Below are 15,988 nucleotides of genomic sequence, written 5' to 3' on the forward strand. Positions count from 1 at the left end.
CATTCATACCAAAGGCAGTGTAATGAGGTTTCCCGGCATGTGCCACTCAGAGACCCTGAGGAAAATACTTTTAGAGCTCAGCAAGCCTGTGTTGAAATCTAATCTCCACTACTCACTACTGATGTGACCCTTGGCAAATTATTTAATAATCTCTCTGATCCTGTTTCCTTCTCTGTAAAATGAAGATAATACATTGTATTTCCAAAGGCTGCTTTAAAAACTACGTAAGATAAGACATGTAAAGAGTCTGGTGGAGGGCAGCATACCAACACCAACATTTGTTCTCTAAAATCACAAAACTAACATGCTTCAAAGTACAATAAACATTGTGGCCTAAGTATAAGGAGACATCAAAATATTTTGTGAAATAAGGAAAGTTGTTCATCTGCCTAAGATGGAGCAGGTAGGCAAAGGTTAAAGGGGTCAGGATATAGTGAACCCAGAAACACATCATTTTTAAGTCTCAGGATTGTGATAAGTGGCAGAAAGGAAGACTAATGAGCATACTAATTTATCAGGGTGTGTAGGTACAACTGTTATCAAGGATCAGTAACTGTTTAAATAAGACAGACTACATTCATTAAGGACATATGTGCTGCCAACAAATTACAACAGGCTTACTAACAAACCTTTTTCTGGGACTTGATCTCATTAAACTTACTCTTTCTCAGACTGTAAGAAAGCAATATTGAACTTTATCCAATACACATACAAACAATGTAACTTTACATATATGGGTTCTCATCTCAACTCTGCATCATTTGGTGTTCAAAAATGAAGATATCTGAAGGACTGGGTCAACGATTGACAGAGACAGCTGGTTGGACTTATGGGAAAGCTGAGATATTCAAAGAGAACATCTTAGAAATGCAGGCGTTCCCACGGAATTGCACTTGCTTCTGGCCTCTCATGAAGAAGTGAAATGCTCTGGAAGAGTCTTTCTCCAAGAGCAATAGCAATTTCAAATCCATAAAGGCACACTATTTTTATGGTTGATAGCCATACAAGCTGCTGACCACACTGACACTGATGAGGGAAATGTTCCACAGCAAGAAGTGAAGATCAAGAAAGTAATCTGATCTTAAGCTATAACAGATCTAACTTAAGAGCTAATGAAGAATAAGGGAAAGCTGGGTATTCTGTCCAACTTTTCATTCACAAAAAAACAGACACCAATAGTCCAAAACCCAGTGTACTGCAATCTTTTACCAAATCAGTTAAGGTTGGATTTCCAAAGCAGAGTTCTTTTGAAGATCACTGATGGCACAGGCATGAGAGAGAATTCCATCTCATTATATTTGCCACAGAGGTTGGTGTTGGTTGATATTTTCTTTAAATATTTAACTTTGTTTTTGTCCAACAAGAAGTGGCCACTTTGAAGAAAATATGCACCACATATCACCTCTTATATTTTTCTAGGACTAAACAGAGAAGCTATAATAAAAAACTGCATCAATGCTTAAGAAAGACTTTCAAGGTTATTTAGATCATTATCTTTCAGTTTAAGAGTAATACAAACACTTCCAAGGATAATAATAAAGAATTGGACATTGTTTTCTCTATATGACGTCGTGCAGACTAATGGCAAAGTGAGAGTGTGTGCTTCAGCTGGGGACAGAATAGTAGATTCCACCCCAAATTCAAATGAAGAATATATGAAAGGCCAAGGAGAAGAGGCAGAGTCTCTACTGTGATCTTCATTTAACATTTATTAAGGTAAAATTGGTGCATTTTTAAAAATATATTTTGCAAAACAAGAAAACAGGTCAGCGAAAAGACCAATGATATAAAATAACTCTTCTCCAACTCAGAGTGATTGGCAAGTCTTTTATATTTTTAGCACAGTTTGAATTCCCTAAAAAGACTTGCCACCTAAAAGAAATGTGTGATCACCCTCTAAAAGTGTCTCACTGTGCTGCCTAAGATGGTACTCACCCTGTAACAGTGGCTTATGGCCCTCATTCTAACTCATCTTTGTGTGCCAAGGAATAAACATGAGACTGGCTATTATTTCAAAAAAAGGGACAAAATCAATTGGAATTTTTATATTAGCATTTGTAAAACATCTTGAGAAATAACAGGAAAAAGCAACCCAGAAAATAGTGTTCTGCAGTGAAATTATAAAAAAGGTGGTAAAGAAGAAAAATTGAAAGGTGGCTCATTGTTCTAAAAAGACCATATTTTGTGTAAGAGTGAAAACACACCACTGTGTCTAGATGTAGCATAGTGTATACTCTCTAAGATAATTTAATGATGTCTACTTCTGAGCATTTTGATTCTTTTAATTATGCTGCTGAATATCTTTTTATATAAAAGCAAGTCTAAGGAAACAGGATGACTGAAGTCACACAGATGCCCACTCACCTCCCATAATTTTGGATTGGCAGTTAATAAACTCCGGCTTCCTGTCTGTGAGGTACCTCTGGCAGGTGTGGTGGAGGATCTGGAAGAAGGTGGACTTTTCTGAGGCTGTGCTGGCTACCCACTGGTCAAAAGCATTTTCAAACAACAAATCAAACTCTGCAGAATCCTGGAAAAGACAGTGAGATAACTACTGATCTCAATCTATAAAGACGGCTGCTTCCAGTTTTCCCCTGTCAAAAGACTCAGAAATGCTAAAACAAAGACTGTGGTACCAATTGTAAGGCTCAGCTTTATTACGACCCAAGTGTGTGAAGGGTCCATGTTTCTATATATATCAAGCAAAATTCAAATCACATGGAATTTATAGATGTCCCTAGGAAGTTAGTATCACAGAAGTAAAGACAGTCTAACTACACAGTGATGGTCAGAATTCCAACTGTATTATTTTCCCAATTACTTGGAAGATGGATGACCTCAGGATCTCTATTAATCTTGCCCCTAAACTTTGGCAGTAAGAGAATCTCCCTTATTTTAATAGAGAGTAACAAATTTACATTTTCTTCTTCTTCATTATTGATGTTTTGGGGGTGTGTACATGCATATATGCAAAGGAAATGGTATTTTAAATATGTATCTATATCATAAAATGTTTCTCTTGTTAAATCCAAAGGAATACTAGTACAAAATTTTTAAGGTGTCATTAACTGATTTGATTCTTGGTAGATAATCCTTGTCATTGGTGGCATTGGGGGACAAATGCAGCTTTGATGAGCCTTGCCTTCTCCTATGAATGTCACTGGAGGCAGCATTTCTGCAACAAACATCCCTTTGGGTGCCTCCATCAAACAAAAGAACTAGATCTGTAATTTCCTATAGGAAGTGAAGAGGCATAGGAAGTTTTAGTTCCATGACTGAAATAGAGAAAGAAGCATGTGGGGCTGATAGTCTTGTTTGGGATGATTCAAACCACCCCCACCACTACCAAGGTCAATCAAAATCAACTTGTAAAGAGAATTCCTTCGGCCAGCATAGAGCTATTCACTCACCCGATTAGGATCAATACCATTAACCTGGCGAAGCTGCTCGAGCATCCACTGTGATCTCCGCACAAACGATGTGGAACCTTCAAACTGTTTGACCTTCGTGATAGATGCCTGTGTGGGCTTCTTGTTTGTCACTGCCAAGAAAAGACCAGGGAGATTAGTGGGCCTGCAGGCTGGTTTATATCCTCTTTCAGTGTGTATGCACGACAGAGAGAATCTGAATGAATGTGTGCCTTTGGTGGGGGGATACGAATGCAAAAGAAATAGAAGTTTCCCAGTCTCCCCTCTCTAGCTGTTTATAACATAACTGCAAAAGCTGCTTCCTTTATGTCTTCATCCAATCAAACAAAAAACAGCTTAACTAAATAACACCAAGAACTTTTAATAGAGGCTATAAGTGCACAATTACAGCTTGCAGGAAAAGAAGCATGTGGGGCTGACAGGCATCAGGCTGGGTTCATTAGGAGGGCTAAATTTTAAAGGAAGTGAAAGTTTCAAGCTCCCCAGGGAACCATAATGCTTATTTACAGTTTGATAGTGTATCAATACCTGAGGACTCAGTGATAAGGAGTAATCTCAACTCTCAAGTAACCAAAAAAATAAATAAATAAATAAATAAATAAAAAAGAACTATTTGTTTTTATAATATCATCCAGTGTATATATAGTTTGCATCTGATTATGACTATATCTGGCATACTGGGAAAAGTCCCCACATATGAATTTTTGAAGTCACTATACTCACAGGACCAGGACCACCCCTCCTTAGCCTCCGGCAGTTTCCCCCCTTCCAACTGCAGATGGACTTCATCGCCTCTCAGATTGATGTCAAACACCAGGACAAAGTCACCCTGAGCATTTCTACATCTGCTTACTTGGTGATTTAGAGACTAATAATGGTGGAAGAGGTAATTAACAGTCTTAAAAGCACTTTCCTAAAAGCTCCTCCTGAGTCCTGGATGTGGAAGTTAGTAAAGATTAAAGAGAAATGATGCCATGGAGGAATTAGGGAAAGCAGAGAGCACCATGCGCTGCAAAGAATTTGAGCTAATCACAGCCTGCGGAGGCCTGTGTAGCTGTGTCAGAAGAAAATACATATTCTTTTTTGTTGTTGTTGTTTTCAATAATTCGGCAGATGCTTGAAAGATGGCAAAAAGAAAAGGATTCTCGAGGGACAAGGGACAGAAAGCATCTGCTCCAGTCACATTTGATGATTAGAAGTCTCTATGGTTCAGGCATTAAAAAACGCTTTGTAGTATCTGGGGTCACTGAAGTAGGAGAGCAGAGACCACAGAAAAGCACGGAAGGAAGCTACTCTGCCTTTGGATACGGTGAGCATCCACAAGCCCAGCTCTGAAGAGTCCCTATGGTCTCAGTACAATCTCCCCCCTTGCTCCTAGCCAGTACTTGGCAAACTTTTTTTTTTTTTTTTTTTTTTAAAAAAAAAAAACGTCAAATAATGTTTTGGTTTACTGCCCATTATTTCAGTTATTTTTGCCTAACAGCTTCTGGACATTTTTACACTATTTAAATTTACTTTTACGGTTAAAAGTCATCATGATCATACCCATAATCAGAGGAGATTTTATAGTCTTTATCACAAATGGCCTCTCTTCATAGGCTCCATCCCATTAGGAATAACCATTCCCCTAAGTAAATTCAGGCAGTATTACTAGTGTGCCCAGGGCTCTGTCCATCCATTATTTCAGTTTATTTATTTATTTATTTTTTGCATCTCCTATGACATAAATAGGAGTCCTAATAGGTTCCTCTGATAGTTGTACTCTGCTTTTATATTTTAATGTCAAAGAAAACACACACCTGGAATACATGCAGGCCCAGAATGTGCTTTAAAGATTAAAGAAAGAATGCTTTTCAATAACAGGAAAACACGGGTTCCTGTATTAGACGCACACCCCTAAACACACAAAGAGGATTTCCTCCCTTGTTTATGTAAATCATATGACATTTAAGCGTCTTGGGAAACTTGAAGGCTTTCCTTCTAACTTCAGTTAAAGTTGTTATGAACTCCTATTTTTATTTCGGGTCCATTTGTTTCCAATTAGTTTACAGCATTATAAAAACTCAAATTCAATGCAAGATCACTGTATATGCCTGGCATGTTTAAGATTCACTTTTTAGGAGGGCAAGTTCCATTGCAAGTTTGTCATTAAAATGAGAAGGGCAGGAACCCCACCCACAATGACAAGTGTCCCAGCAAAATTCCTCAGCTGTGATCACACTGGACAGTGGCCATTTTTGATGGAAACAGTTATAATTCTATCCATTCCCACTGTCTTTCCCTATTAGTTTATTCCTTGCCCAGTTCTTGGAGTCTGGCTAGTTTTCTTGGGCACTCAGCCCAGTTTGGTTTAATTTCTGTTGATTGTTATTTTCCCTAACATCCCAGTTTCTATTTTGAAGCAGGTGCCTTAAAATTATGTTATTATATACACATTATATAAAATTAAATATAGAATTTCCCTTTCTAAAATCAAAACACTTGGCTAAACATACCATGGCCATACTTTTTGAGTACTTAAGAAATGATGATTTAAATCCTTCCCTGTTTGAGTATTTTTGGGGTTCATAGCTCATAAAAAAAAGTAAGTCACCCAGGTTTTCGATGTCTATTTTACTGTTTTAATGAAAGATAGTAACTCATCTTCTCCTTCCAAAAGAAAGTTAATTGAAAGCATACATGGAAAATGCAAATTACCTGTATTAGTAATATCATAAGCTATATCCAACAACCCCTCTATGATAGACTCCAACGTGCATTATTTTTAATATCTTTAAAGTTCAGATAACGGGGACACTTTCATATGATTTCATCAATTATGTGTAAAATAAGCTATACAGGCATTTAGAGGGGACAGAGTGGGTATGACACACTAGGTAATATTGCAGAGCACCCAGAATGAGGACATTTCCTCTGGTGTCCACTCTGATTGCACATCAGAATCACCTGGGAGCTCTTACAACAAAGGTCCTTACAACAAAGCTAGAACACCTTGGGTGGAGCTCTGGTATGAATATTTTAACTATCCCAAGTGATTCAAATGCACATTAATTGCTGGGAATCAATGAACTTATGTATTAATTTATTCAACAAATATTTATGGAATATTTAAGTTTTGAAGGCAATTTGAAGATTAAATAAGATAAGATCTTGAATCATGAATTTGGATGTGATTAGGGGATAAGAATGATACAAAAGAAGCCAGGCAGACTGGGGAGAGCCTATCTTAAAATAAAAAAGGCTGAGGGTGTAGCTTAGTGGTAGAGTACCCCTGGGTTCCATTCCTAGTGCGGCAAAGAAAAAAAAAGAATTATGCAGAAGAGTTCTAAAATATAATAGCAGGATATACAAATCATCTGAGGATCTGAGGTGTTTGGGTCGGGGCTTTAAGGATGAAGATGGATTTGAGGGAAGTCAGGGAGGCTTCGAGAAGCAGCCACATCTCAGGCCTGACACGGTCATCCTGTTAGGGACTTCTATGATTACCCAAACCTGTCTATTCAAACTTAAATAGAGGACTGAAATATCTTTTAAAAACTCTGGGATGGGATGGGGTTGTGGCTCAGTGGTAGGGCATTTGCCTAGATGAGTGAGGCACCAGATTCAATTCTCAGCATCACATAAAAATAAATAAAATAAAGTCCATCAACAACTAAAAAATGGAAAAGAAAAAAAAAACTGTGGGAGGCTGAGGCAGAAAGATTGAAGGTTCAAGGCAAGCCTTAACAACATAGTGAGGCTGTAAGCAATCTAGTGAGATCCTATCTCAAAATAAAAATAAATAAATAAAAAGGGCTAGGGATGTGGTTCAATCACTGTTACTGCCAAAACCAAAATAAACAACAAAAAAGGCCTGCATGAGCTTGGGTACCTCCCAAGTTCATCTCATCGCCCCTTCCTTTTTGTACTCAGTTTACTTTTTGATCCCTTTATCCAAGTAGGTTCCCTCCAACATATTATTTCATTCACATCACACTCAATGTTCATTTAAAAAATGGGTTAATTTCAAGCTTGCATTAAATATTCAGTGTTTGCTTCTTTGAGAAATTTGTAAAAAACAAAAATCAGCCTATAAACAAAACCAGACTGTTATTGTGTCCCCCAGTTCTAAAACATATACGATATAGATAAATCCCCATGAGGATCTTCTAAGTTACTTCCTATCGGTTTGTGTTATAGGATTATAAATTGACATAGTGCTTTTTCAAAATAGAATTTAATATTTTAAAAAATCCATTTTATATAGCTTCTAGCTTTGCTCTTGAGATTGATAATACCTGTGATAATCATTGCCATTTTCTGACCATTATTTTATAGATAAGGAAACTGAGGCACAGAAAGAGCTGACTTTCCAAAGTTGTCAGTTAAAAATTGGAAAAATTGCAACTTAAACAATGAACTTCAGTGCTCTTTCTATCATAATTTTTTGCTGCAGTGTCAAATGTCACATTTTATTGGGTACAGGATGCTCATTAAATAAGACTTAATTGAATCATTGCTTTCTAATAATGATACTACTTGTTGTGATTTTTATAGTTTCCTGAAATGTTATTTTTTAATGTTTCCCCTTAAATAAACCTTCCTTTTTATTTTTAAATGAGTTAATGAAGGGCAATATATATTAAAGTCATAAATAGATATGCAGTGTTGCCTGCCTTAGAGAGAAAACTCTTTGGGATTAGCAAGTGGAGACAAAAGTTAAGGACTCCACATCATAGATGTCCTCCTACAAACAATAAGACAACCAGAATGGCTCCTCTGGGACCACTGAGTGGTGCATCTGGGACTTACTCAGGAAATCCAGTTTTGGGGTTACCCAAGCTAATGCTTCCTCTCTCTCATTCCCACTTCCTGCAGTCCCTGCTTCCTCACTGGCATCAGAGGCAGGAGTAGTCCCAAGGCAACCAAAGCTAGGTCACTTTGCTCTCAGCTCTGAACAGAGAATGGTCTTCATGGCTTCATGTCTCTTCTTTGACCTTTATGTAGACTTGATCATATGAAGCAGTGATACAAACCATTCTGTTCAGATTATCCTTATCACCAACACACACTTCTCCATCTCACAAACTAATGATCTAACGAGGTCTTTTGAATAGTGGCCCATCCGTGAGACATTTTACAAAAATAAAATCAGACACCTGACTCTAATCACAGGGTGGAGACCACTGGCCTTGACTTGCAAATCAGAAAATTCTATTTCATTAAAAACCACCAAGCAGCCAACAACCAAGTACCAACTAATCTTATCAAACAAGTCTTGCACAAGGAGGAGTTGGTGAACTGACAAGGAAGGGGAAGAGAGAAATACATACTACTTGCATGTGATGTAAATAGGAGAATAGTGCACACTGCACTATTCTCTGCAGGGGATTCTGAGACGGATCCTCCACTTCAAGGTCCAATGGTGATCTCATTTTTCAAAGAATCATGTCTCAACTATTCCAAAAAGGAAAGTCAATTTTGCCTAAGATACAAATTCCTATTTCAGCCTTAAAACACAATTTTAAAGGAAACAAAAAATCAGCCTATAAAAAAAACAATTACTCTCCTCCTTTGTATCCTTTCTATCTTGTATGTCTTAGGTATTGTAAAACATTTACCAACATTTTGACAAACATTTCCTTTACATATAGAACTTAAATCAAATCATTGTATTACTTTATATGGTCATTTCTGTAAATTAGAAAAAAAAGTACAGGTGCTAAAGGACAAACCATATCCACATTAAAGTTTGATGTTAAAGCTAGGTGGTTAAAATGCAGAATTTGCAGTTCCTACCATCCCTAACATATCTTTAGGATTCACCAACACAGTCCTCTCATGACCTCATGATTTAGGGAAGACTGGGTTGGTGGTGTGCCTCAGCTCCCAGCTCAGCTGGAATCTAATGGGCAGACATTTTGGTTTTAAGACTGCTGAAGACAAATAAATTATCTGAGCAAGAAAAGAGCATCGTTCATATAGAATCTCATTAGTGATGCTCTTTGGCTGTATCAGAGGTGACTGACAAAAAAAGAAAAAAAAATCCTCTGCAATGTGGGTCCAGAAAGTAAAAGCCCATGGCTTCAGGGGGCTGATGTGAGGGAACAAGCCAAGGTGAGAAATGATCTTGCATTGGGTAAGGTGGTACACACCTATAATCCCAGAAACTCAAAAAGGCTGAGGCAGGAGGATCACAAATTTGAGGCTAGCCTTACCAACTTATTGAGGTCTTAAGCAACTTACTGACACCCTGTCTCAAAATTAAAAAATCAAAAGGGCTGGGGATGTGGCTCAGTGGTAAAGCACCCCTGGGTTCAATCCCTGGTACAAAAAAAAAAAAAAAAAAAGTCTTCTTGGAACTGGTTTCCTTACTGTTCTAAAATGCTAATGTCTGATAATTCCAGGTAGATTTCATAATATGAAATAAATATTAGGTCTCAGCTGCATCAGTAATTTCACCAAGTGAGACAGCTGAATGTTTATGAGCATAGGGAGATATCCTCCCTCCTCTGGTTAGCGGGAAGTGGAACATGGTACTCTCTACCCAGAACTGATTTTTTGCTTTTCACACTTTCTCAAAGTTTGTTATAATTTAGGGATACAGTAAATGTTTAGATCCATAAGTTACATGATCCAGAGTTTCAAAATCAGACCAGGTCTTGAAATTGCCAGGTTGGTCTGTGAGGCCTACCCCTCTCTTTCTGGTACCTCCTTTCTATCTTCAGTACTTGAACTTTTTTTTTTTTTTTGTTTTGTTTTCCTGTGATCAAAAGCTCTGACAAGAAGCATTTTAGAGGAAAAGTTTATGTGGGGCTCATTATTTCAGAGGTCTCAGTCCACAGATAGTCAGCTCCATTTCTCTGGGCCTGGAGGCAGGGCATCGCATCAGAAGGCTGTGGCAGGGGAATGCAGCTCAGGGCATCACACCAGGGAGCAGAGAATGGGAGCTCCCCTCACCACAGACAAAATATACCCAAAGGCATGCCCCCAGTGGCCCACCTCCTCCAGTTGCACCCTACCAGCCTGTAGTTACCACCCAGTCAGTCTCTATCAGTGGATCAATGCATTGATTAGGTGCATTAACCCAATTATTTCACCTCAGAAATTTTTGGTGTTATCTCACTCAAGAGCTTTGGGGAGACATCTAAACCATAGCAGTACTGGAGGCTCTCTGGACAGATTCCTTGGGCCTACATGGGTATGACAGGATATTCTTTTTTTAAAAATTTTTTTAAATTTTGAAATATTTATTTTTTATTTGTACTTTTTAGATATACATGGCAGTAGAGTGTGTTTTGATGTATTATACATACATGGAGTATAACTTAGGATCCCATTCTTGTGGTTGTGCATATGTAGGGTTTCACTGGTTGTGAACGTAGGAAAATTATGTCCAATTCATTCTACTGTCTTTCCTATTCCCATCCCCCATCCCTTCTTTCATACACCTTTTTCTAATCCAATGAACTTCTATTCTTCCCTCTCAAACTCCTTATTGTGTGCCAGCATCAACATGTCAGACAAAATATCTGACCTTTGGTTTTTTGGGGATTGGCTTATTTCACTTAGCATGATAGTCTCCAGTTCCATTCACTTACTGACAAGGGCTATAATTTCATTCTTCTTTATGGCTGAGAAATAATCCATTATATATGTGTGTCTCACACACACACATGCACACACACACACACACACACACACACACACACCCCAAATTTTCTTTATCAATTCATTTGTTTAAGGGAATCTAGGTTGGTTTCCATAGCTTAGCAATTGTGAATTGAGCTGCTACAAACATGGATGTGACAAAATATTCTTGAATCTGCATATTTGAAGAAAAAATAATAAAGATGTTGACATTTCAGTCAGGAGCACCAAGCCAGTGGGAATGAATGTGGGATGCCCCTAAAGAGTTCCTACTCCCTTAGTCCTTAAGGGAAAGGAAAGTGTAGAATGAGTGCTCAAGGCTTTGAGGAAGCCGACTTTCTAAGTCTCTTGAAGAACTAATCACAAAGAAAGAAGTTCTCCATACCAAAGAGCCCTTACTTGGCATTAGTTCCTTGATCTCCAGTGATATTACATTCTCATATCAGACAGGGCAGAGGGAAGACAGTTAAAGATGGTGATGATGATGTCTAGGAAATTTCTTCAAAATGATACCACAAAAGGAAATGTCTGTGTAGAAACCCCCCCCCCCTTTTTTTAATAAAGAAGTTTGTTTAAGTCCTTTAGTAGGGCAAGAGAAATAAGAAATATTTTGTATCACGCTCTCTTGGGAAGGCTGCCTTTAATATGAAGAAACACCACCATGTCCAGAGTAGTTAATGACTGCACATTAATCATCACGCGACTGTCCTATGTCAACTCTGCTTAGAAGTACTGAGTTGTTCCAATAGTTTCAAATTACAAATAGGGAGGCATTATCACCTCTGGAATAGACAACTTCAGTGTCACAGGGCCATATGAGATCTCGTTGATACTTTGAAAATCTATCCCCATCTAATTATAATCTTCTATATCTCATTTATAATTTTAATTTAAAAAAACCTATAAAATATGTAGATTTTTATTTTGAAGCGTATTCTATTTTTCAAGTCAATGACAGGTTCAGGTATAGCAAAGTGGTCTTAATTAAAATTTAAGCCTGAAATCTTTCCGGAAGGTTAACCTCAGAAGACCTGAATTCTCCAGTGCCCTCTCTAGATTTACAGACCACAGTCTTCTATATTATTAATTGATACACAGTGCTAATTGCTATATGCATGAATAAATGAATGAGTTAAAAAAATGAATGGCTCTTCAACTAAAGGAAGAATTATTCTTGGGCTCACCAGAAACCACGAACAAACCAAAAAATTATTTCAGGTTAAATCGTTCAGTTTCAAAATCAAGACATGATTTAAGGGATTTGAACATTTTCTTACTGGAAAAGAGGGAGATTCTGAGAACAAGTAAGTGGGAAAAAAAGTGCAAGAACCAAGAAATTATAGAAATATCAGAGCCTAGAAGGAGAGAAAGTTGGAGGTTATAACCAGTTGCAACAATCTCTTTTACTCCAATTTAATTCTAACAGCATCTTTCTCAATTAACTGTTTCAGCCTCCCTGAAAACACAATTTTTGGCTTGAGATTCAGCCACTCAAGGATTTCTTTAACATCCTAAGACAATCTCCCCATTGACCTGCAGAGAAAACCAATCTGCATTCACTTGGGGTAAAGGGGAAATGAAATATACAATGAATTATAAAGCCTGGTTAATATTAGTTATTACAATTTTACATTTTATATGGAAAGGATATAACATGTCCTGTTTGTGTAATGTAACCATGAAACAAACAAACAGGCTTCAACTAAGAGTAAATACCCAGAGTTGTGACAATTGTGATGGTTTCCAAAGGAGACTAAATTCAATAATAACTATTATAAAATGAAGATATCAAAAGGGGTTAACTACAGTCATAAAGTCTTATTTTCTCCTTGCTCCTTCAATTCTGGAAAACAAGGTAAATGCCATTTTTTGATCTGTTCTTAGGGGAGACTTACAAAAACTTTATCAAAAAACAAAGGCATTAAAGAATCAGCTACCTGACTCAAGAACAAATTAAATTTCTCCACCACAAGTTCAAAGCCTGGGAATAAAAATATGTGAGACACAGCCTCTTAATGTTCTTCTTTCTTATAGCACTGTCACTACGTACTGAAAAGTATACGTTAAGAATTAACTTTCTTCAGTGAAATGTCCTACTTGGTAGAAATTCAGTACATATTTCACCTGGGAGAACAGAGCAGCAGAGTTCTCGAAGCTCAAATACCCTATTCAATGAGGGAGATGGAAGCTTCACCCACTTGCAGCTATGGAAGAGGGCACTCATCACGCTTTTGAGAGGAAGGGCCTGCTACTGTGCTCTGTCATACTAGGAGGCCAGGTCCCCCACTGCTGAGCAGAATCGTTCAAAATAGTGCGAAAGAACCTTTGAAGAATGTTCTGTGGATATGGATCTCCTTACTTGAAAAGACTGCTAGAGGGGCGGGGGAGAGGAAGGAAAGAGTTGGGGAGAGAGAGAGAAGGAAGGAGAAAGAGAGACACCAAAACTTAAAGGAGGCAGAGGAAGACACAAAATTTTCTAATGGACCAGGTACTAAACATATAATAGCAGTAGGATTGTGGAAAAAAATCAAAGCTGTTATTACTTTGCAAGCACAAACTGTCAAATATAATTATGACTATCAGTCAAGCAAAGACAGATTATCTGCTCTCTCCACCACCACCGCTTACTCAATACTTTTAATCATACATTTTAAATGAGGGTGTACGTCACTAATATTCTAAAAAAAAAAAATGTCACTAGGAGTCTGTCACCTTCACTTTTTACTGTGCTAAATTGGGGAATAAAACCCAGCAAAATGATCTGGTTGAAACAAAGTTCAACTCTGTTAGTGAAAATTATCTAACTTTAAAATTAGCCGAATTTGCCCTGGCAAACCATAGGTAATATCTACTAAAGATAAATGTGCATATTCTTTATGACTCAAGAATTCCAATCTTGGAATGTACTGATCTGAAATCAGTGCTATGTCCACTCTCCTTGCCTAAAGCAACCCAAAATGGACAAACCACATGGAACAATGGTTTCAAGGCACTGTGTATCAGGCAATGGTCTTTCAAATGATCTCTGAAAGATGGAAAATAAATGAGATGAGTCCTTACTGCTGTGAGAAAGTTTCCAGGCTATGATGCAGGGAGAAGAACCCAGCCACTCCTGAGCTAAAGGGACAGTGCCGAGAGCCCAGGGAGACCAAGGAGAGAAACTATGCAGAAAGAAAATACCAGAGACTTACAGAGATTTGCCACTGAGTGCTCACCTAAGTATTTTTCACTGTGTGTATGTGAGAAAACTACCTGAGTCAGAGAAACAAATGAAGAGAGGACAGAACCGTCCATGCTCACACAGGGCCAGGAAGAATACCCATCCTATCAGCCAGATTGGAGAACCTCAAGATTCATGAAACATTGGATAGAACACTCAGAAGAGTCTTATCTCATTAGTACAAATAATCAGCCCCAGACTGAGCAATGCTTTTGTCTCACCTACCAAATGACCACGTAGTTCAGAGTTTATAGCATACAAAAAAGCAAAATATATGACAAGACAGCAAAACTTGGGATGGGAGAAATGGAAGTGAACTCTTGTGAGGTTCTTAAATGATACATGAAGTAGTATAATACCAAGTGAAGGCACAGTCTGCTAAGCCTGAAGCAACCACTAAAATAACAAAAACAGAGTCATAGCTGCAATGGATATGTCAACTTGGCTGGCCCACGGTGCCCAGATACATGGTCAAACACTGTTCTGGATGTTTTGGTGGGGTATTTTGGGAGAAGATTAACATTTAAATAGGTGGACTTTGAATAAGGCAGTGTGTCCTCCTAGACACAGTGGGCCTCATCTAATCAGCTGAAGGCCCAAAGAGCAGGAGACTGAGTTCCCCAGAGCAGGAAGGCACTCTGCCAGCAGATGGCCTTGACATTTCTGTGGCAACATCAGCTATTCCTTGGGTTTCTGGCCTGCAGATTTTGAATTTGTCAGTCTCCATAATCATAGGAGCCGATTCCTGAAAGTATCACTAGTCTCTCTACCCACCATCCCCTCTCCCTCCCCCTCCCCGTGTGTGTGTGTGTGTGTGTGTGTGTGTGTGTGTGTGTGTAGATGCTCCTTGATTCACAATGGAGTTATGTTAGATTATTAGAATAAATCCATCATAAGGCAAAACATATAGTAAGTTAGATACGCCTATTATAAACTAAAAATAACTACAAAAAGAAATGCCAGGGTAATGTATATGCTTATTATGAGGAAAAAAAAAAAAGAATGAACAAAAAAAGAACACAAAAAAATGCCTGCACTTACCTAACCTATTGAACATCATAGCTTAGTCACACGTGCTCAGGGTCAACAGTTGGGCAAAATCATCTAACAACCTATTTTACAATGAAATATAGACTGTCTCATGCAATTTACTGAACACTGTATTGAAAGTGAAAAAACATAATGGCTGTGTAAGTTCACTTTTGTGTCATCATATAACTTGAAAACTCCTAAGTCAAATCATGTAAATTTGGAACTGTCTGTATACTCAGCCAAGGTTCTGTTTCTCTGGAGAACCCTGACTAACAAAATAGCTAATAAACCAACAAAGAAAAAACTTCTATTCATAATAGCAGTAAAAAAAAAAAAGAACACTTAGGAAAACATATTTAATCAAAGAAATACAAGATGGACAATGAAAGTTAAAAACATTGTTGAAAGACAGTAATGTCTTAAATAAATCTAAAAACATCTCATGTTCAACCACTGGAGGAATCAATGAGAGGCCAAAAATCCCCAAATGAATCTTAAGTTCAAATGAAGAGATAGGGTGATCATGGGTTAGAAAACTCAGTACAATTAAGATACTAATTCTCTCCAATTTGATTTACAGACCATTAGATATCTTAACCAAAATTCCAACAGGTTTGTAAATTTTTGTAGAATACAGTAAACAAATTATAAAAATTCATATGGAAATGCAAAAGGCTGG

At 37.7% G+C, this 15,988-nt stretch overlaps 1 protein-coding gene across 5 annotated transcripts in view; it reads right to left on the minus strand.

The window, feature by feature from the left end:
- Positions 1–15,988, minus strand: part of Stxbp6 (syntaxin binding protein 6) — a 235,482-nt gene that overhangs the window by 44,939 nt on the left and 174,555 nt on the right. For all 5 annotated transcript variants that reach the window (XM_076850123.2, XM_076850124.2, XM_076850125.2 and 2 more), the window contains 2 exons: positions 3,411–3,541; positions 2,365–2,530 (listed from right to left, as the gene is read on the minus strand). In XM_076850123.2, the coding sequence (XP_076706238.1) occupies positions 2,365–2,530; positions 3,411–3,541 (297 nt within the window). The remainder of the gene's footprint in view (positions 1–2,364; positions 2,531–3,410; positions 3,542–15,988) is intronic.

Source organism: Callospermophilus lateralis, chromosome 3 (assembly GCF_048772815.1).
Source record: "Callospermophilus lateralis isolate mCalLat2 chromosome 3, mCalLat2.hap1, whole genome shotgun sequence".
NCBI lineage: Eukaryota > Metazoa > Chordata > Mammalia > Rodentia > Sciuridae > Callospermophilus > Callospermophilus lateralis.